General features: G+C 41.5%; 2 protein-coding genes and 1 non-coding gene across 3 annotated transcripts; 2 read left to right on the forward strand and 1 right to left on the reverse strand.

The window, feature by feature from the left end:
- The first annotated feature begins 719 nt into the window (after positions 1 to 719).
- On the forward strand, positions 720 to 791 carry trnaq-uug (transfer RNA glutamine (anticodon UUG)). Its single transcript has one exon. It is a non-coding gene; the product is annotated as a tRNA-Gln (tRNA).
- A 2238-nt stretch (positions 792 to 3029) lies between these two features.
- On the forward strand, positions 3030 to 19264 carry chrm5a (cholinergic receptor, muscarinic 5a). Its single transcript, XM_033642321.2, has 2 exons — positions 3030 to 3571; positions 16029 to 19264. The coding sequence occupies exon 2, from the start codon at positions 16099 to 16101 to the stop codon at positions 17677 to 17679; it is 1581 nt and encodes a 526-aa protein (XP_033498212.1). The 5' UTR covers positions 3030 to 3571; positions 16029 to 16098; the 3' UTR covers positions 17680 to 19264.
- LOC117267091 (fibrinogen-like protein 1-like protein) lies at positions 18193 to 23058 on the reverse strand. Its single transcript, XM_033642742.2, has 3 exons — positions 22821 to 23058; positions 22567 to 22722; positions 18193 to 20654 (listed from the first exon to the last, which is right to left on the reverse strand). Exons 2-3 carry the CDS (start codon positions 22709 to 22711, stop codon positions 19960 to 19962), a joined length of 840 nt encoding a protein of 279 aa, XP_033498633.1. The 5' UTR covers positions 22712 to 22722; positions 22821 to 23058; the 3' UTR covers positions 18193 to 19959.
- Between the last annotated feature and the right edge of the window lie 201 nt (positions 23059 to 23259).

The following is a 23259-nucleotide window of genomic DNA, read 5'->3' on the forward strand; positions in this document are numbered from 1 at the left end:
CATTCCAAAATCATCGAAATCTGGCACCAACAACCATGGACTTTCACCGGGGAGGCAGGGTTTCACTTCCTGTAAGACTGTAAAGCCCAACGCTGTTTTTTGTTTCCTGGACCCAACCACGTGCTTTTGTTGCCTAAATCCACTCTTGTGTGTGTGTTGGCTAAACGCAACCAAGTTTGTTGTTGAAGGAAAAAAGACATCAATTCACAGTGTACTGATGTAGTGCTTTTATTTTGAAAGACACTGTATGCAGATGATACATTTCCTGTGAAAACAGAAGTGTAGTTTGAAAAAAGACTTGACACAGCATCCCAGAACGTCAACAACCAACGTTCCAGGGGTACCTTGCACGCCATATCTGGACATAGAAAGTGAATGACTAAACGTCGATATGCAATGAGGTCGGAGTGAAAATGTGTTGGCCACATAGCTCACCTGCTACTACCTCTGAATATGACCCACAGGAGCATTTCCTAACTTAGCTCACCTATTGGTGAATGAAAGAATAGCTCATATATGACTGCAAACGGTCACAGTTGTAAACAGATGGATAACCTTGTGAAATGGTCACAGTTGCATCAGAACTACATGGTTGGATTTAGGCAGCAAGACTCTTTAGTTAGGTTTAGAAGGAAGAGCATAGTTTGATTAAGAAGTGGTATGTTTGTTATTTAAGTAATGTGATGCATGTGACCAATGTGACACAACATTGTCACAGTGGTTCCATGGTGTAATGGTTAGCACTCTGGACTTTGAATCCAGTGATCCGAGTTCAAATCTCGGTGGAACCTGCTTTATAACCAGAGTGAAGGTTAAAGAAAGACACCTTGTGAATCTTTGTGTGGAAGTCCACTCCTGACAGCCAGGGTTTTTCCTGGGAAATATTGCTGGTAACATGACATTGCGACAGAAAAGTCAGCAATTCTTTCTACCGGGGCGGCAGTAGCTCAGTCTGTAGGGACTTGTGTTGGGAACTGTAGTGTCGCCAGCTCAAGTCCCCATCCAAACAAAAAAGGGAAGGTTTTTTCGTAGCTGGAGAGGTGCCAGTTCACCTGAGCAAGGCACCAAACCCCCAACTGGCTGGGGCACCTGTCCATGGGCAGCCCCATTGGTCTGAGTTCTCTTCATTTAATCATCTATAGGTCCTGTTTTTGCATGTGTACATGACATCAGAGTGAAAAAAAAAATCATTTCACTTTGGGGATTAATAAAGTATATCTTCTTCATCTACTTAACATACTTCATGCACGTCATATTACAACCACTGACTGGTTAAAATAATGGACGCAACTACCGAGACGTCACCCATTGGCTTGTGGAATGCCATTTTGAAGCCTTGAGTTTGGCATTGCGGTCGTCGCCATCTTGGTTTTTGGAGCATGAAGTGACCGTGTGAGTGAGAGGGTAGAGCTGTGGATGAGCAAGAGGTGAATCTGACCCATAGACTGTAGCGACGTCTCACAGACAGCTTGTCTCTCAAAGTAGCCCATCCTTAAATTTACGTAACCTAAAGCCTTAATACAATGCAACGGATGAGTTGTATAAAAATTAACCCCTTGCATAGTGGTCATGATTGTACAATTAGTTATGGTAATATGGTTATTTCTGTTGTAAATTTGGCCATTTTTACATGGGGGTCTATGGGCCCAGCCAGCATTTGCTTGTGGGGCCCATGTGGGTAGTAAATGAAAAATATCCCCCAAAATCCCCCAATACGGGATTGTCCAGGGTGCTTACTGTGAAGCACTTTGTGACATTTGACTCAAAAAGGTGCTGTAAAAATATATTTTACTTAGTTTTTAAAATTTACTTTATTGTATTCCAGATAGTTCTCAAGCAAATAAATTTTCTTTCAATTAGCCCAGAGGCGTCTTGGTTTGTGTCCCCTTCAAAGTAAAGCAAATTAAGATTTGAATTGATCCAGTTTTTTACTAGAAAATAGCACAAATTAGAAAGAAGTCTTAAAAAATAAACGTTTGCTGTGGTATTTTCTTTTTCCTTATTTCCCAGTGTGTTAATCCTTTCTCAACCCCCCCCGATTTACTTTATTAGATTATACAGTATAATAGCTTTACTGTATATCCAGAGCTTAGAAAACGAGAGTAATTTGATAATTCTCTGCAATGAATGAGCACCAGATCAAGAGCCAGTTTTGTTCTGTGACCTTGTGAATATGAGCCAGTGCCATAAATTAAATGAGGGAAAATACCTAGAGTATACAGTTCTGCAGTTCAAAGTAATATATTGGCAGCAAGTGGATTTATCAGTGTCTCTCTCTGGTGATTTGATGGGAGCTCATGGGACAGATCAGCAACCATCATCTGGATTAAAACATATGAGGACTTTACACCAATCCAGGGCAGTCGCCTAATGCCAAGCGAATAATTCCCCAATCAGCACAATGACATGCATGCTGTATATACACGTGCACGCACACACACACAAACACACACATAACAAATGTCCCAATGAAAAACATCTGTCACTTCAGTAGTCTGCTTATCTGGCCCAGCCATGTCAGAGCTCTCCCATGTGAGCACAAAGGCAGTGGTGGTGTTTTATGCTCTGCAGATGAGTTTGTTGATAACACACAACACTACGCTGTTCAAACACTGTCTCTTCTTGCTTTCCTGTAAAAAACACACACAAAGGACATGCCATTGGAGGTAATTAATGGTTTATGTGATGTAACCACACAAAAACAGGATTTGGCTCTGCTGCTCTGACTAAACACCACCACCACCACCACCACCTCCACACACACACTCCCTCCCGCCCCCACACCTTCCAAAACAAACCCCTAGAAGCCACCCAGCCGCCTCCCTTTCTCCCCTCTCCTCTCCTGCCTCCCTCTCACACTCTGTGGTCTGAGATGCATGCTCACTGTCCCGAAACATGATGAACCATTCAGCCCTATGGGAATTTCTCCTCCCAGCTAGCTAACGTCAGCTACATCTGTGTCTGTCAGCCAGAGTAGATGCAGCAGCAGCAGCAGCAGTGTGGCAGTGGCAGTGACTTGGCTCAGGCGTCAGGCAGCCTCTCAGTGACATTCTGCCTCAACTTGGCTGAGAGGCAGTTCATCCAGCTCAGCTCAGACTGGCAGGAAAAGTTCTCTCCTGTCCTCTTTCTCTGACTCCTGAGCACATTCAACTCATTTATGAATGACTGGGGAAGGATGCTCTGCAACTTGAGGATACTTTTCTCATCTGGATGCACGGTGCCTGCGTTGGATGGCCGAGGGGAACGTGATGCTGTGCTCTGCGCTTCTTGAGCAGGGATGACCGAAGCCTCCTGGCGTCCACCCTCCTTCTGCTCTTTGTCCGCTTTCTCCTCTGCCTCTGTGCTCACACTTTCCCCCCCGCACCCCTCTGGCATGCGAGGGTCAAGTCAGCAGGATTTTCCCATCCACCTCAATCCTCTCTCCAACTGTGTTGTGATGCTGTTCCTCAGTGCCACACTTGACCTGAATGCTCCCCGGGCAAAACAAAGGGATTAACAATGAACTTTGCTCTCACCAGGAGACACAGCCTGCCCTTACACAGAAGACTGTGAGATCTGATCAAAGTCAACTGTGAGTATGTTCATCTTTTGTTTTTTCCATCCTCTTTACATCAGTTACTTGTTTCGCAGTCTCCAGAGAGTCATGAGTGATTGAGTATGCACTTTTTGATTAATGTACAAAGGCATGACCTGGATTTGAGGGGAAACAGCGTCATGTGTGCACAAGTGCATGTCTGAGAGGTCTCAGCATGTATTTTTAATGTAGCCTTTTACCTTAATGAAACAGAGGACGTGATGCCAGAGAGATGTGTGTGCATCTGCTATTCTGGAAGGCTTGCCGTAAAGAAAAGTGCCATATTAAACTGGATATGTGTTTATTTGGTCACATATCAGGTACACTTTAAAGCCTATGAGTTATTTCTGAATACACTGAGGAAATGTGTGTTTCCATGTTTTGCTTTTTCACGTAGCATCATATCATTTTATATGCACTAATCCACATATTTTTGTTTGATATTTCTCTCAGCACATCAGTAGTACACCCAATTTTAAATCTCCTCTCTACTCCTTCTGTCTCCTTTCGGACTTGTCTTTGAAGTATCTGAACATTTCAAAATGGTATCCTCATTTCAACTGCACTGTTCTGTAATTTGTCTTTTTATTTCGTTCTCAAAAAAGGGAAGAAAAAAATCAATATTTTTCTTCAAAAGCTAAAGCACACAGCCCCCCCCCCCCCCCCCCCCCCCCCCCCCCCTTTGATTAAGTGGAAATGACAAAACACGGCAAAGCAGCGAAGCGTGATTTTAACGAGTCCATCCAGTCCCCACACATCTTGTGAGGTGCTGCAACACATGAAGAAAGGTGCTGGTGCTCTTTGAATATCTGGAAGAAGTTACCATGAATCAGTAATGGTCTTGTGAACATTAGGAAAAATCGTGACTAGATTGTACACCACTGTGGCTTTACTGTTTTTGTCCAGCAGTTTTACCTTAAAATGCATTTTCATGTGAAATTATCTGGTGGTTTGGGAATTGTCCAGCAATGGCATACTATAATGTTTGCTCTAATTTCACATTTAGTATTCCAGCAAGCTAGATTTTAAGTATATTAAACTGAGATCGTAGCTTAATGTGTTTTTGAGTAATCTTGTTACCCTCAGCATAACTTCCACCATCAACTGAAAATAAATACATAAACAGCATGGAGGTTATTCAAACCATTACCCTTGTTTTCGCAGGCGAATGTGACATCAGCATAGAGAAAATTGGGTGTGTTACAAGTTGGGAACAAACATCAGACGATCCAGAGGCTCAAACAGCGACAGACACTCATATTTATAAAATGCCTCATACGAGAACACAAATGAGTTTATAGCCAGATCATTATCCAAATGATGGGGCATTAATGAAATGTTGTTGTCGCTCATAAAAAAGAACTCCTCGAGGCGTTAAGTGTTATCGTTTTATTCCCTTCAGCAGCTGCCAAAACCACCGGGGTGTCCATAAGCAGATCATAATATTCATCTAATGATCGTCATTTCTCATCGCAGAAGAGACGTAATTTAAGTTGTTTTAAACTCACAGGGGAGAAAACATTTAGACACTGAATAAACATAAGGCAGAAAAGTGTGCTCTGCATTACTGGGTTCTTTTATACGTCACCAACAGTGACACACTGATAAATATTTCAGGTTGCATGTTTGGGATCTTACATGTAAACATTTATAATCCTCTTTCGTTCTCCTCCGATGCCTGACACACAGAATGATTCAAGCATTTTTTATGTTCTCATCAGGAACGCCACATATGCAGGAATCTTAACCATGGGTCAGTGGGCTGACTACAGGATGCACGAACTATTGTGCCAAAAAGCTCTGGGCTGATTTGCACATCATACATACTCACCACGCAGACACACATGGTGTCCTTTGACTCGCCTCTCTTTTTCGCTCTCCTCCTTCTTGGTCTCTCTCATCTTCTGTCCCTTTTCTTCCACAAATGCCAAACACACACACACACACATACACACACACACACACACACACACACACACACATACACAACTTGCTTTCGTGTTTCTGCTGTGCTGTAACCAAAGTGTAGAAAAAGGTTATGTATGACTGGGAGGCCTGGCGGGGGGCAGCGTATGGAGCACTGATGGCCAGGTGCCAGAGGACCTGCAGGAAGCCACCCTTCAACATGTCTGCCTCTGCACTCAGTATGGAGGCTCTGGACAGATCTGCGCTACCTAGTGTGTCATCACTCACAGATTGGGCGCTGTTAATCTCTGGATCAATGACCATTACTTATGCATATGAACCGAATATTTCAAGAGGAGGTGGTCTAATACTCATAAGAAATACATGTAAGAGCGAGAGCAAGATGTCTTTGCACCACTATTTGGCACTGATTCAATGTAATGGCTGCTGGATATGATATTTTTTTATCCTCATACACAGGCCAGAAATACTGCAGCATTGTCTTTGTTTTCAGCCCCCCTCCCGTTATTGTCTCACCAGACAGCGTCACGCAGCTCTTCCCCACTGTGCGTCACATTTCATACCAAACATCCATAAAAAGTCCAGAAAGAGGCCACAACAGACCATATTCACTATTTATAGGGATGTGGAGTCCATGTTTACCCCCACACTCTGAGTTCTGAGTGTACCATTAAGAAGCTTCCTGCTTCGATTTAGAAGCTATTAGCAAGCTTGACTTGCTCTACCTGTTGAGGTCAAGAGGTAGAACAAGTCTATTCCGTGTGTGTGTGTGTGTGTGTGTGTGTGTGTGTGTGTAGGCTTAGCAACACAACAGTCATCAGTGAGTCAGGAATATCTTGATTTTCCAAATGCATGCATGCCATCATTTAGTAATTTATATTTTTATCTTTTTAAATGTTTTTGTGGCATCGAATATGTGATGGTGATGTTTCAGACTGTCCAGTTTTTGCTCTGAAAAAGAAAAGAAAAAAAGAGGCTCTATACACTGATTTATACGAGCTGGTGTATTTTGGTTCAGTTCCTGCCAGACTGAGTTTTGTTCCTACAGTTTAAGAACACTACAAAATAGGAATGCAAATAAAACTAGACTAGAGGCTCTGTGAGGCTGTTCTTGATGTCCAAGCTACATGCTAACGTCAGCATGCTAGCTTCGGCATCAAGGGGTTAAGTGCAGGCCCCCAGGAAGTATGCCGGGCTTTGAAGCTACATTTTATAGTAGGCAAACAGTGTAATTACATTGTCACATGACATCCTGTGGCACCAAAATACTTTTTCCCATTGACTTACATGGCAAAAGAGACGTCTGTATATCTGCAAAAAAAAACCTTTTAGCATCACAAGCCCTGCACAATGACTTGTTTCACTATCAGAACTTGATCCATTCTGTCTGATAACATCTGGAAAGTCTATAATAGCTGCACAATTCTATCATTTTATCTCTATTCAAGTTAACGGAGTGATAAACTGGAAGTAGCTGGCTCTGCTGGTGGAAGTCTAGTGTGCAAAAACAGCCCAATTGTATACAGGTTTATACAAAAATTACCCCACTTCTAACTTCATTTATTACCTCAGTAAACATTTCTCTAATGAGTTGATGGTCTCACTTGCTAGTTTGAAGTCTTTAATCTCTATAAACAGATGTCTGCTTATCTGTGCAGAATCTGTAAGCAACGGTAGAAGATTTTGGTATCAGAAGCTTTCTGGTTTCCGTTTGTAATCCAAGTAGTATCACACTGAGTGGACTTTGGTTGCCTGCAGGCTCTCTGTGTGGAAAGCAAAAGAGCTGTAATGCATTGGCCGAAATGCAGCCTAGGAATCATCGGCTATCTGATTTAGATGTTAATTGGCTTTTTTCCTAATTTATCAGTAGTCGTACACAGATACTTGTTTACAGAGATTAGCTGAAATGTTGTCTGGACCTTCCCTTAAGTTGGTAATCAAAATGTAAACAATAAGCGGCACACGGAAGAGGAAGTTTTGCACCAGATAACCGAGCTGCACTGGATTTCTATTTGCTGTTTTCCTCAGAGGCTTATCATCAGCACAACCTGATCTCACAGAAATACGTGAAATGACCACGACCTCTTAACACCGCATTCCGTGGTGGCAGCACGTAATGGGTTGAAATTACGTGCTGCCACCACGAAAACAATGCCAATGTAAAGTCAATTAGGGTCCTCTCCCGTGGTGGACACACGGATTCCCTGATTCAATCACGTCACGTCAACCTCGTTTTCCTCAATGATATCTTTAACATTCCTGTATACACACAAAAACACGGAAGTGTTCTTGATATTAAAACGGCAAATACATTCCCCTGTTATAATTTCCCACCAATAATAATAATAATGATAATAACGTGATAGTTCAATCACAAAAACGCCGTTTCTAGAGAACTTGCTAAAATATCTGAAATGAACCATCATGCCTACTTTTTCTTAACATATTTCATCTAGGTGCAGTGTCATTACTAGTTCAGCTTTACTAGACATTTGATATACTCAGTAGATGTATCTTTTTACGACCCTGTTTTACAACAAGCCGCAAAAAGCCTACCGTCCCAAAAACGCCGTTTTTAGAGTACTATCTAAAATAACTATGATTAGCCAATATCCTTGCTTTTTTTCTTAACATAGTCCATCTAGGTGCAGTGTAATAACTACTTCGGCTTTACTAGATATTAGATTTATTCAGTAGATCTAGCTTTTTACAACCCTATTTTACATGCCGCAAACGAACCTACTGTCCCAAAAACGCCGTTTCTAGTGTATTAGCTAAAATATCGAAAATTAGCCGACATCTTTACTTTTTCTTACCATAGTTCATCTAGGTGGAGTGTAATAACTCATTCGGCTTTACTTGATATTAGATATATTCAGTAGATATATCTTTTTACAACCCTATTTAGAGCTCTACTTTGCAAATCAGAAGAACTACAACTATGTCGCTGATATGTATCAAACTGCAATGGCGCGGTCCCAGGGAATTGTAGTTTTTTAAAAATCTAAGTGTTTTTCCCAGATTTGGAAGTTGTAAATACTGAATTGAGAGTACACTGTGGACTTTAAGGGGATGGTAAACACATTTGTGAAATCAGATTTTAAATATCTAATTTCTAAATGGGTGAAAATTAATTTTATCCATATTTTATCCATATCTGACAGCACCCACAGTTGTTGACTACACTCACATGATAGCTGAGGTCAAGAGCTCTCTATAACAGTTGGTCCCATGTCTGTACCCCCTTTTGTTGCTGAGTTATAAGCCCTCAAACATGCACTGAGGTCAAGGTTCAAAGGTCAATGGCTGAAAGCAGGAGCCATGTAGAATCTTCATACTGACATATGTCACTCTCCAGGTTGAGACCTTTCCAATGATGTATTTGGTTTAGCTCTACGACAAAGTTTAGATTTTTTCATTTTTTGGACACAAGCCATGCCAGGTGTAGTTTCAGAGAGCACTTTGAAGGCCCCGTGTATAAAATGAGTTTTGTTTGTTTCTTTGCTTGTTTTTATCTTTTTTACTGTAGATAGTTACTAAAATGAGTCATCCTCAGACAATACAATACTACTAAAAAGTAAAACCAATAATAACAATAATGAAATAAGCAAAAATAATATTAAAATCATATTGAAATGTTAAAATCTATTTACAGAGTGGAATGGTAGCCTAATAGATAACTTAGATAATATTTATTATTGTTTAGATACTTTATTATTGCTTAGATACTATTTAGCCTATTATTGTATTTACTTTTAGCATGTTCTACTTTTGAGTAATTTCCGAGAAGTTATGATAAAAAAAATAAAAAATTACAGACTATAGGAGACAACCTCTTCAATGTCTCACGTCAATTAATTAACACGATTTGTCGGCTTTTTATAATGCCTTGTTTTTTTTTTTTTTTTGCTGCTGTCTCCAGTTGAGAGTGGTGATTTGCTAAATACATTCTACAATAATAATTAGATTAACATTTGGTCTATAATATTGTTGGATATATTACGCATTTTAATTTAAAAAAACGGAAGAATAAAAGAAATAAACACCAAAATAATTACTTTTTTTTTATTGATACTCCTCTCTGACACACACACACACACACACACACACACACACATTGAACACGCGATTGAATGAATGAATGAATGAATGAACATTGGAAGTGGTTCAGCCGCAGTCCCGCCGGCTGGCTCACATTGAGATTACATTTGTTTTTTATTACTAACAAAATGTTTTATATTGACCATATGAATGGTTTCGTTTTCAAATAAATATTTGGAAACGAAAATATGCTTTGGTGTACTTTTACAGAGTTTTGCAATATGTATATAGCCTACCTGTATCAAAATGTATAATTTTCAGCAGCGGTTTGTGTGACAGCTGCCACGGTCGGACGTATAACCAGCGGGGCAGCCGCTGGTTCTGTGGCGCTGGCTTGGGGTCCACTCTCCCCTGGTGGAGTGGAGGGTGGCCGGGTTGCCAGGGGCAGACGGCTCCATGTGATGGTGTTTCCTCTCTGGTTCTTCCGTGCTCAGCCTTATTTTTATCTTCTTATTTATTTATTTATTTATTACTGGTGTTTGGATTCAGTTGCGGCAGACGGATGGCAATCTGAAATGGAATGAAGCCCACAGATGGCGGACAGCAGCTACAAAACAGTAGTGGAACACGCCCCATCCGCCCACAGCACAATGTTCTTAAAGCCCTACGCTACCAAAAGCTGGCAAAATACATTTATTTTATTTTATGGCCTTGACATTAACCTGTTGAGTTATCAAGGACACTTCCGCGTTTTTGTGTGTATACAGGAATGTTAAAGATATCATTGAGGAAAACGAGGTTGACGTGACGTGATTGAATCAGGGAATCCGTGTGTCCACCACGGGAGAGGACCCTAATTGACTTTATATTGGTATTGTTTTCGTGGTGGCAGCACGTAATTTCAACTCATTACGTGCTGCCACCACGGAATGCGGTGTTAAGAGGTCGTGGTCATTTCACGTATTTCTGTGAGATCAGGTTGCATCAGCAGATGATAGCTGATGGGTACTGAGACTTAATCTGCGTCAATACAGCATGATGTTTATTAGTATACAGTTTATGGTCAGGATGCTAACGTGCTCACAGCAATACTGCTAAGGTTCTTCTGTTAAGCGTGAATATCTTAGTTTAGCTTGTTAGCATGCTAAAATTTGCTAATTAGCACTAAACAAAGCAGAGCTGAAGCTGTTAGGAATGTCAGGGGATCATCAAAGTTCATTCATTCATTGAGGAGCAAAGAGGTGGGGCCTTCGACCAAGATTAGCAACGCTAAAACTGTCATACAGGGTTTGACCTCATTCTTCCCAAGTGGAAACAAAAAAAAACGTAGCTTTAGAAGCTAATGTACCATTTTACCACTTTATGAGGGTTTAATGTAACATTAAGAATAAAATGATGGTTTGTGAATTCCAGGAAATAGCTGAGAATTCTGTGGTTGGATTCATGTCACCTCCGACACTAAACTGTGTAACGGTGTGGGGATTTGAGTGATGTGATATGAAATGCCATTTTACAACAAGATGAGGGACAATCCAAGTCCTGTAGGAGGACCCCCTCAGTGACTGGAATGTTATTTGTGTGAGCCTCAGGCTGTTGCTGGCACTCCTGCTAACCTGGCACTGTCAAACGAATGCCAATGAGTGAGGAAGTAATTTCTCAAATACCGGGTAGTTATTACGTCCAAAGCATTGCACTGTGGGCTGAAATTATGGTGCATGTCAGGAGGAGCTCCTCAGTAGAGAGAACAGGAGGAGGAGAGATCTTTCTGGTATGAGACACAAGGGAAAGAAGCAGAATTGTCATTCAGCCGATTTGGCTTGGAGAAAATAAAGCAATCGTAAAAATGTTCATCCAGCTTTATCTTCAGCCAACTTTTATCTCACGCCAAATGCTACAGAGAACCTGCAGGATAAAATACATCATCATATATCATCATTTGTAACAGAGCCAGAGCAACATTGTAATGCATTGGCTGAAATGCAGCCTGGGAATCATCGGCTATCTGATTTAGATTTTAATTGGCTTTTTTCCTAATTTATCTGTAGTCGTACACAGATACTTGTTTACAGAGATTAGCCGAAATGTTGTCTGGACCTTCCCTTAAGTTGGTAATCAAAATGTAAACAATAAGCGGCACACGGAAGAGGAAGTTTTGCACCAGATAACCGAGCTGCACTGGATTTCTATTTGCCGTTGTCCGCAGAGGCTTATCATCAGCAGATGATAGCTGATGGGAACCTAAAGTAAAGCTGTTTCTCTGACATGTGTGCCAGCCTACCCGCGCTCATTTTCCAGCTCTGCCTGAAGGCCCGGAGGTTCAATTGCCACAAACCACATGGAGGATTCTCTACGTGGAGGCAAACTTCCTTGAACTTCACTGTTGCTCCACACTCAGAGCCTCAAACGGTCTCTGCCTCCCCGATGGGGATTTAGGCCACTGATCATTTCTACAGTGAGTCATGATTTTGGAGATTAAGGTCTTGCACAGCAGGGCGCAGATGCACGATTGTAACATGGCACTGAAATTCCCCAGTTTGAGGCAGAGCAAGTGGCACAACTGAGAATACCAATGCCCAGTTGGCTGAGGTATTTCCTGAGTGAGGAGTCACGAAGTAACAACTTATTATCTGAACTGATGGTGTGGAACAGCGTGACTGACACAACAACTAACCTCACGCTCTATTGCTGTATAATCTGAATGGGTACAAATCTGTGTTTTCCCCATAGAATATAATCATCCACATAAATGTACTCAAACGCAGGGGATTTAATGCTGCTTCAACACATTTGATAAAAACCCTCAGGGCAGGAGCAAGACCACATGGCACCGGCATGCATTTGTAGGTCATGAAAGGCAAAGCATCAAGCCGAAGAAATTTCCCCTGGGCTTCTTTCGAGGACACGGGTCCAATATGGTATGGATAGCCCCTCAACCACTATCAATTGGTGCGTCCAGCACCTGGGGATGAAATAAGCACACACAACACGCTGTAACCTGAGAGTGGGGGGACCATGTGTGCTGTGGGTTTCCATGTGTGGAGGGTGTTTGCTGCCCTCTACTGGTGCAGGGTTTGTAGTTACATTTGAGTGCTGTACCTTCTTGAAACTATCTGGCTCATCAGTGAGCGCCTATGTGACTAGTTATCCCCAAGAACAGTGCTTGAACCATGTGTGTTGGCCACTGGGTGACTAGCGCTCCAAACTTTGATAGGAAAGTACAGAGACTTGATATACTGCGTTGTATGCAAATACCTCTGTGGTAGACAGAAAGGTACCCGAATGTTAGGCGTCCACACGCTGAAATGACCACACAGGCTCTGCTAACTGAAAATGTCTCTGTAATTTAAAAGTGCTGCAGAGAAGCGAGTATATTGCAGGTCTAGGGAATTGCGTGGCTCTACACACAAGAATATGTTTGCTTATTTGTTTATTGCCATCACTCTGAAATATACACTGCAGAGATGGTGTTCAGATCCAATATCCCTTTCATGTTTGATGTTTTATATCTATGCAATATTCCACAGGAGATAAACTCCAAAGTTTGAATCCTTTTGAAAACTCTGCTGCTGGCTGCATGTATAAAAGCCATTACTCAAAAGTGACTGAGGCCCCAGGCTCCCTCGATTGAAGATTGGATAGACATAGTTTATCAAATATATACAATGGAAGAAGTTGACATATTCCCTCACAATACAGGAAGATAAATTCACCAGTATATGGTCAAGATGGCTTGACTTCAATAAACTTGACTTCAAAGATCACGCGAGACGCCTATGCATTACTAGAACACTACCATTGCTCCCACTGTAATGTTCTGTAATGTATGTAGTTTTGTTTGGTACCAGCATTAATGCCTGTGAAATATGGCCATTGGGAGAAGAAACTCAATACATTTCCATCTGGAAATTTTATTATGCTTTCCTGTGGTTGTAAACTTAATACAAAAAGTGTCAATTGTCCCATTTCTACTGTTATTTCATTTAATCAATTGATTTATTTAGTTTCCCTTTATTTGGGACCTAGTTGGTCAAAATGGGACTTTGAGACAGCAAAAGATTGATGTCAAATATTCCTCCAGATAATAGATATGGCTAAGTTAGGAATCTATTGGAAATTGACTTGAACCTTGACATTTTTTTTCTTTTTGTTTTTCTTTTGTTTGTTTGTTGGCTTGTTTGTTTTTTGGCTTGTTCATTTATTTATATCCTCTTAGCCCTTGTTCTAGTTGTGATATATTACCACCAAAATAGGCATGAAGTGAAGTATTTGTCACTGTTTCTTTCATTATATATATGTATACTAGTTCATACCCATTGAGTACAGCATACCATACCATGACTTAGTCATACCAGAAATTAGAAAAAACAACAACATTGGTCCACAGGGGGAGCCACAGCGATCGGTCCCATTTTAGCCATTTTTAATCATTTTTCTGTTGTTATAGCGCCACCCAGTTGCCAATTAGAGTTAAATTTCTCCAGTCACCTTGAGGCGTCCTGTTCTACATATCTACCAAGTTTAGTAAAAATCGATACGGCAGTTAGGCCTAGATAAGAAATTAGCTCTGTAGCGCCCCCATTTTGTTTGATGGGATCAATAATAGAGGGGTCCCCTCAGATTATGTGTGGTCATATGCCTACAAAGTTGCGTGGTGATCGGTGAAACCCTTGAGATGTTATACACCTTTATGTGATGAGCCACGCCCTCTGCAATATTCATTGCCTTATAGAAGCTCAGTTTTAGTAAGTTTTCCAACTTTTGCCAAGAGGGAACTTTAGATATTGGTCCCTAGATTATGTTCACAGAGTTTCATGCATATCGGTCAAACTTCCTAGGAAGAGATCGACTTTAAGTGTTTTTCAAAAAATTCAAAATGGCGGACAATCTATATAACCAGAAGTTATGGGTTATTAGGCACATTTGTTCCTCATGAGGAGAGGCATCTCTGTGCAAAGTTTCATGTCTCTACGACATACGGGGCATGAGATATGCCCATTCAAAGTTTGCAATTTCAATCGGTTGCTATAGCGCCCCCCTTTGGCCAATTGAGCCAAATTTCACATGGATTGACCAAGTCAGTGAGGAGAAGTACATGGAATAGACACACAGACAGACACAGAGTATTCGTCAATATATAGTAAGATAGTAAGATATATATATATATATATATATATATAAGGAATTTGATGCATGGCTGACAAATTAGCAGGCAGTGAGTTTGACCTGTTTCAGATTTCTCTGTTTCATCAACCCTAAAGTTGGGCACAGACTGCATCTGACATTTTATACACTCAACAAATTTCATGGCTGAATGTGCACCACTCGCTCCCTTAGAGTGCAACAAATTTGGTTTTCACCCTTATGTGAAAGATTCAAGTCATGATTTCTTCTTACAGTATTTCAGGAGAAATGATGATGTCACATTTGACTGACAGGAGGAACGAATAAAGTCCTTGTCATTGCTACTGCTTATATATCCACAGAGGATGCAGCTGTTTACATACGATGACTTGCGTGGCCATCAGTGGAAATTTCATTAAGTGGTAATATGCAGCTGTTCATAATGTTATAGCAACCATGATGACCTGTCATCGATACGTACCTTGATTTACTCAAGCTCCAGGCAGTCCATTTTCCTCCCATAGTCCAAAAACATGCAGGTCAGGTGAACTGGAAGTTGCTCATGGCTGTACATGTGGTACCCCTTCTTGGGGTATTTCCAATTTATGTTGCCTGGGGCATGCTGGGAGAGGCTTCACTTTCCAATGATTTTGCACAGTGCCAAGTTTATATGAAGAATGAACAGATCAGCACTCTTATGGTTTTACTATCTCTTAACAGATTGACCAGTTAAGCAGATACATTCCAAAGACTGCTGCATTTACAGATTTATGGACTATGGACATTTTAGGCTTTGCAGACCAAAACAACCTAAATCACTATCATTTGCTATTTGGTTGATTTCAGTTTTGTCATAAACCAGATTATTTGCCATATTTTCTATCAAGAAATGTCCATTTTAGTGAACTTAAAATTGAGTTTACGCACTATTAATATAACAACACAGATTTAAAACAAGGAATAATATTATGTAATGACCTGGATTTTTGAAATGTGCCACAGATGTTTTCAGAGATTGCCTAAAACACTCCATATGGGTATACTCACATGATCTAATTGTGTGAGCTGCGTGAAATACAATAGCTTAATAGCATTTTTCCAGTAGATGCAACTGAAAGAAAATAGAAAAAACAATGCCTTCAATACCAAATGTAATTCACTGAAATAAATGCTATATTCTGTTAAGAATGAATGACAAACACAGATCTGACATTCAGAGTAAATTAATCTTGTGTATTTTCCTCCTTAGTGTGAAGCCAAGTGTGAATATGTGATGCTTAACATGCTAAATTGATGCCATCTAGTGGCCGTGACTGGAACTTTTTTAAAGGCATAAATAAAAACCTTGTCTTTCTTTTCTCTTCAGGAGATCTTCATGAAAATGAAAACTCCAAACCCTCTTGTCATGGTTGGATGCTACTAAACATCAGACGACCATGGAAGGAGAGAGCGTACTGAACTCTACTGTAAATACCAGCACAATGGATATCCACCTGGTCACCCACAGTCTCTGGGAGGTGATCACCATCGCAACTGTGTCCGCTATAGTCAGCCTCATCACCATTGTGGGGAATGTTCTGGTGATGCTGTCCTTTAAGGTCAACAGCCAGCTGAAGACAGTGAATAATTACTACCTGCTGAGTCTGGCAGCTGCTGACCTCATCATCGGTGTGTTCTCCATGAATCTGTATACGTCTTATATATTGATGGGCTACTGGGCCTTAGGGAACCTTGCCTGTGACCTGTGGTTAGCGTTGGATTATGTAGCCAGTAACGCCTCAGTCATGAACCTGTTGGTGATCAGCTTTGACAGATATTTTTCCATCACCAGACCTCTGACCTACAGAGCCAAGCGGACTCCCAAACGTGCTGGGATCATGATTGGTTTGGCCTGGCTGGTGTCACTTATTCTGTGGGCCCCACCTATTCTCTGCTGGCAATACTTTGTAGGAAAAAGGACTGTCCCTGAGCGGCAATGCCAGATCCAGTTTTTCTCCGAGCCTGTGATAACCTTTGGGACAGCGATCGCTGCCTTTTATATCCCAGTATCAGTCATGACAATCCTATACTGTCGAATCTACAAGGAGACAGAGAAGAGGACCAAAGACCTGGCGGAGCTGCAGGGGATTAACTATCCCACAGAGCCTGGGGTCCCCCAGCCTCAGAAGACCATTATCAGATCCTGTTTTAGCTGTAAATTAAGGTCGGCTTCACATGACAGGAATCAAGCCTCTTGGTCGTCCTCCAGCAGAAGCAATGCGGCCAAATCAGCAGCCACCACCAATGATGAGTGGTCCAAAGCTGGTCAGTTGACCACCTTCAACAGTTACGCCTCCTCTGAGGATGAGGACAGGCCTGTGTCTCCAGGGGGCTTCCAGCCCTCCTTCAGGAACCAGGCTTGTGAGACCATCAAGAGCGGAGTTGGCAGTGAGAGTGAGCAGCTCAGCAGCTATGATGAGGACAGCTTCTTCCAGACGCCACCCAAAAGCAACTCTCAGAAGAGCGGCAAGTGTGTGTCCTACAAGTTCAAGCCGGTGGCCAAAGACACTCACGTGGAGCACCACAGCAAGAACGGAGACACCAAAATGGCTTCGTCAACGTTCTCCTCGGCTGAGTCCATGAGTGTCCCGTCCACCTCCTCCACGTCTAAGCCCATAGACGCCACGCTGAAGAACCAGATCACCAAGAGGAAGAGGATGGTGCTGATCAAGGAGAGGAAGGCAGCTCAGACTCTCAGCGCCATCTTGCTTGCCTTCATCCTAACATGGACGCCTTATAACATCATGGTGCTTATATCCACCTTCTGCTCAGACTGCATTCCCCTCTCACTCTGGCATCTGGGATACTGGCTGTGCTACGTCAACAGCACCGTCAACCCCATGTGCTACGCCCTTTGTAACAAGACTTTCCAAAAGACCTTCCGTATGCTCTTACTTTGCCAGTGGAAGAAGAAAAGGATCGAGGAGAAACTTTACTGGTATGGACAAAACCCTGTGGTCAGCTCCAAACTCACATGAACTGTTATTTTTTTAAGGTGGTGTGTGATGGTGGCTGTAAATTATATGTTTGTATTGATGATCTTGGCTTCATGAACTTGAATTCTACACATTATTAAAGGTTAAAAAAATACTATATTAAGGAGCTGGTACATTTTATAATGTTGCTCATTAATCAGTAGGCCTGCTGTAGTGTATAATAATTACTGCTCAGACTTTGGAAACGAAAGAACATTATAAAATTGTCCCAACATAATCAGCGACACTGTAAATAGATTCTAAAATATATTTTAAAAAACAGTATTCTCCCTAGAAATTAATGCTCTTATGCAGGATATGACCCAGATTAACACACAGATGATTTCATTTTGTAGTGTATCAGTATTCAAGATGCACAGTTTTATATCTGGAGCATGATAAAATTGCTCCATCCCAATACTGTGCACTGGTTTAAATTGCCATTATTCTCCCCCAAAATGTCACAACACATGCAGTTTGATTCTGTGGGTATTGTGTTTGTATTGAGGATGCACATTTTGGAACTGCTATTTTATTTTAAAGGGCTAGTATCTGTCGTCCTGATGTCAGAACCTGCTTGCGAAGTCAAGATTGTAACTTGATGATAATTAAAGCCTTCTCACACGTGCCATTGTCATTTAGTCCAGCTCAGTCGCTAGAGAAAATGTTGGCATTGTATGTTTTGGCAAGATACGTGACATTTGTACAATATGATGTAGCAGATATGCCGATAATTTATGTTTTCCTTTGTTTGGTTAGGTTCAGGCACAAAAAATTATTGGTTATGGTTCAGAAAAGATCGTGTTTTGGCTTGAAATACCCAGTTTTGGTGCACAATCCCAGCAGCGATGTTTTGGTAAAAAACAACTGCATTTTGTGGCACTTTCCCTTCTGACAAGTCAAGACGAAATTCTCATGTTTGGAGCCTAAAAAGATGATGGAAACAAAGGAATGATTTGCTAAAACACAACCAGTTTTGGTCTTTCTCTGGGTACTCCGGCTTCCTCCAACAGTCCAAAGACATGCAGGTCAATTGGTGACTCTAAATTGATTGCAGGTGTGAATGTGAGCGTGAATGCTTGTCTGTCTCTGTGTGTCAGCCCTGTGATAGTCTGGCGATCTGTCCAGAGTGTACCCTGCCTCTTGCCCAGTGTCAGCTGGGATAGGCTCCAGCATCCCCGCGACAGCCGACAGGATAAGCGGTTACAGAAAAAGAAAGAATAAATGGTCTTTAACAGTGGTCTGCAGCTTGGCAGGCATCTCACCTAGGTGACACGCCACCCTCCATACTGTACTCCCCACCTCCCAATGACAAAGTCAGCTCATATATATTACGTTACTTTAGACATGTTACTTTTGATATGATACGTCTGAAATAAGCAAATGTAACGTACTTGTGGTTTGCAGAAACGTACAATGCCAACATTTTTCTTTGGTGACTTGGCTGCATTTGTCAGACAAGTGAATATCAATTCAGCTTTGTTTTCACATCTGCATTTTCTGTCCTGCAAAATGTTCATGGAAAATAAAGATTTCTATCAATTAAACTACAAAAATCCATAAATAACTCCAAACAACAGGCCTACTCTACAACCCTTGCAAACTAAAAGACTTATTTCACTCAACCTACGTGACAAACTTGCTAAATAGTGTCTGTGTTTACAATGGGAACAGCGCGGAGGATTTAAGAGTACACTTTGTTTATTATAATCTGTTTATTAGTCTTCATCCTCAGGATATTTTCTCTTTCTTTGAGCATTGAAATACAGTATTTGTTTTCTCGGAATTACTGTAGCTAAATCAGTATGTCGTCATATCTTCATTGTATTTCTGGCAAACTTGTAATGTGCTGTGGCAAATAAAATGCTGTTTGTGAAATGTTCCTCTGTGTAAACACTGGATGAGAGATGACATGCAGATAAAAAAAAATGTTACATGTGTCATAAGCTATAATGTCATGAAACACTTTTTTGTAACTGTGATGAAGCAGAAATCTGCACTTGCAATTTGGGGACTGACGAGATGCTTTGCTTCATGTGTTGACCTGTTGATCGATGGAAACAAAGCTAAAACTAAACCGTACTGCATTTTTATACTGTGTTCAGAGTTAGTGATTCTTTTTTTGTTTTGTTTTGTTCTTTTCAGTATTTTGTGAACATGTTCATGCATTTCTGAATAAAATGTGGTGAATTTAATGTTTAATGAGGTTACTGATGTAACCCCCTAACCTCTTGGCCTTAGTTGCCAAACCCAGCATTGTAGAGTCTTAGAAATCCCGTGTCCTTACAGCTCATCCTTCTTGCAGTCTCTGCTTTGAACCAGTTTAACTGTGTCTGACGGTCTCACCATCATCCATGCATACTTGCAAAGTCGCTCCTTGTTGCAGTCCTTCTGCCAGTAAATGACATTTCTGCGATTGAGGTTGGCACCAGCACAGGCGTCATACCACCAACCTCCTCCCGGCACCCCCTGAAACTCCAGTTTAGCACAGTTTTGGAAGTAGTTGTCATTGTCTCTGTCTTTAGTGGTGAATCTCTGGTTGTCATGCAGGTAGTTCTCTGTGTCCAGAGTCAGAGCGTCTATAGCTGTGCCCTGGAACAACCCCAGCCTCAGCCTGTACGCTGATGATTCATCCTCCACCAGGAATGGATCATACTCTCCCGTCTTGGTGACGGCATCTCGGTCCACTAGTTTTACTCCCAGTTTATAGCGCCCGGGGCCGCGGGTGAGCTGATGAAGGTATTCATTCCCGAGCCAGTGATCACCAGTTACAGCCCCGAAGCCGTGCTTATAGTCGACCCAGGTGCGATCGAAATTCACGCTGCTATTGACGGTGATATGCTGCACCACAGTCCAGCCTCCCTCTTGCATGGCACAGTAGGCCACGATGGGGGAGTCACCTGGTTGGATCAGGTACAGCCCGTCTCTGGCCTGGCCTGAAGAGGTCATCAGCATTTCGTGGCAGTCTCTGGGCAGCACTGTCGGGCAAATTGACATATTTACAGCTATTTCCATTGAAATTCAATAATCTCAAAGTAATCACAACTACATTTCTCTTTTTTAAATGAATACTACAAGACATTTTGGAACACAGGCTACACTTATATGCTTTGTTGCCACCCTCTTGTCTGTCTGTTGAATATGAACAGCCAGGAGAACTTTAGCTTAGCTTTGCACAAAGACTGGAAACAGTGAGAAATAGCTAATCTAAATCTATCCAAATCTAACAAAATCCACCTATGAGCATCTCGGTCAATGTTAAAACATGATAATTTGTTTGTTAAATCCATATACAAAACCAAAGTGTAGAAATTACACTTTTAAGGGAGGTTATGTGGTGTAGGCTTACTGTGGCTTAGCGCAGTAGGCTAACTTCTAGACCATTATCATGTTAAAAAAGCTCTGGTATCTGATTAACTACTGAGATGTAACGCTTTACGTGTTGAGTGTTAGGGCTGCTGGTACACAGATCTGGATTTTGTTCCCCTTGGCCAGACAGAGCCAGTATAGCTATTTCCCCTGTTTCTACTCTTTGTGCTAAGTACGGCTGCCCCCTAACAGTCGACCAAACGTTAGTCGACCAGTAAGGTTATTAGTCGGCAAGATTTCATTGGTCACTTAGTCGCAGAAAAAAAAATAAAAAAAGTGATATGGTGCTTGTTTAGGTTGCTTAAAACTCTCAGATGCAACCTGCTGCCGGGCTCTTGAAAGCTGGCACAAAAAAGGCATAAGAGAAGTGCCCAACGCCCGACCTCGCGTTTTCCAGGTGGTTAAAGACACGGCCTGTGTACCGCCCCTGATTTACAGGTCTGGCACTTGCTAGTTATTCCACAGGCTAGTTAATAACATGGCGGGCAGGAAATCCAAAGTGTGGGATCATTTTGAGAAGGTGAAGGACAAACTCATCTTCATTGGTCGACTACAAACATGACGTATCATCTGAAACATGGAAGTAGCTACATGCCCATTAGCCACTTAGCACAATCATTACTGCTTTGCCGACAGCATCATTAACAGGCGGCTCGCTCAGTGTGTGACGTGCACTTGTAGATAAAATATAGGCCTATATTAATGAAGGTTCATTAGTACGGTTTTGTATTTCTCTGTAATGTAGCACAGTGTTAACAATGTTACTGATACTATTCTTTCTCACACCTTGAACTCAAACCATTGTATCATTTAATAATTAAATGAATATCGTAAACATACGGGCGACTAGTCGACTAATGACGAGTATTGGTCGACTAGGAAAACTCTTAGATGGGGGCAGCCCTAGTGCTAAGCTAAGATAACAGGCTGCATATCCACTATACAAGTATTACAGTGGTATTAACCTTCTCATCATATGCTTGGAAACAAATCAAATAACCAAAATGTCTAAAATGTTGAACTTTTCATTTGCAACCACTCTGTGTACTGTATGAAAAAAAAAATCCAATTTAAGTGCTACTTTAGCACCCCCTGTGGTAATGTTGAACTGTGGTGAACAGCAATGCCAGGAATTAGTCATTATATTGATGGCAACAGCACAACAACACTGTTTCTCAATGTCTCCCAGGTAAATATGGTAAACCTTGATCAATTGTGAAACAACTGTCTGACAAACTATCTCAGGAAGATACACAAATCACCTCACGTGACACTTATCATCAATGAGTCACAAAACAATTTGGATCTACAGGCTGGATTTGACCCACAGCTTTTAATCTAAGATAAAGGTGATTCAACATTTAAAAGCAATCACTGGACACACTGAACCAATTTGGTCAGCTTGTTCTGAAAATTCAGCACAAATTATGGGCATTTCAAAATCCCAGACAAAGTACATTATTTAGGTAAAAAAGCACAAGAAACATCAAACTGAAACTGAAAGTTTACATGAATAAATACCTCTCATTCCACGATTCAGGACCAGGTTGTGCTCATCTGGGGGAAGGAGATCCAGGTTCTCAGCTTGGAGATGCTCCATGTCAACTCCGGCCACACTGAGCAGCAGCAGGGCCACTGCCGGCAGCCAGCGACTCACACACTTCATCCTTCACTTTCCTTTGTCAGACCAACAGTGTTTGTAATGATACAGTACTGTGAGCTTCTTTAGGATTAATGAAGAGCACACAACAAAACCGCACTGAGAAAGGTCTTACCTTCAGTGAAGAGGCGAGAGAGTAGAGATATGGTGTCCTCTGTACCCAGATCTTCTCCCACGCTCCTGCTGTGTTAGTACACTTACTGAATGAAAAGCACCAGAATGTAAACAGGGCTGTCGACTGCAGGTCCGTTCACACAAACTCTCCTGCCCAATCACAGCTGGACTTCAGCCTCGGGCTCACATCACAATGACAGACACCAACCCTCCACTTATCTGTGTCAAGCGAGATAAAATGTAAATGGAGAGATATGAGCTATGTAAACCCGTATCTCTGCCTTGCTTAAATCACTTCAGCGGTGAATGAGGCTGAAGTCCAGATAAGACTGAAGTGTTGGGGCTCAGCTTAAAAGTGTTGCTGTTTTTCTAACAGTGCTTGTAGCTGAGGTAACAGAAGAAGGGGATGTTGTATCAAATACTGATTTAAATACAAACCA

Source organism: Epinephelus lanceolatus, chromosome 15 (genome assembly GCF_041903045.1).
Source record: "Epinephelus lanceolatus isolate andai-2023 chromosome 15, ASM4190304v1, whole genome shotgun sequence".
Lineage (NCBI taxonomy): Eukaryota > Metazoa > Chordata > Actinopteri > Perciformes > Serranidae > Epinephelus > Epinephelus lanceolatus.

Coding starts and splice junctions, on each gene's coding strand:
- LOC117267091 (XM_033642742.2), bottom strand. CDS start 22,711: ATGAAGTGTGTGAGTCGCTGGCTGCCGGCAGTGGCCCTGCTGCTGCTC. Junction 20,655..22,566: donor CCTGAATCGTGGAATGAGAG/GTATTTATTCAT, acceptor TTTGCCCGACAG/TGCTGCCCAGAGACTGCCAC.
- chrm5a (XM_033642321.2), top strand. CDS start 16,099: ATGGAAGGAGAGAGCGTACTGAACTCTACTGTAAATACCAGCACAATG.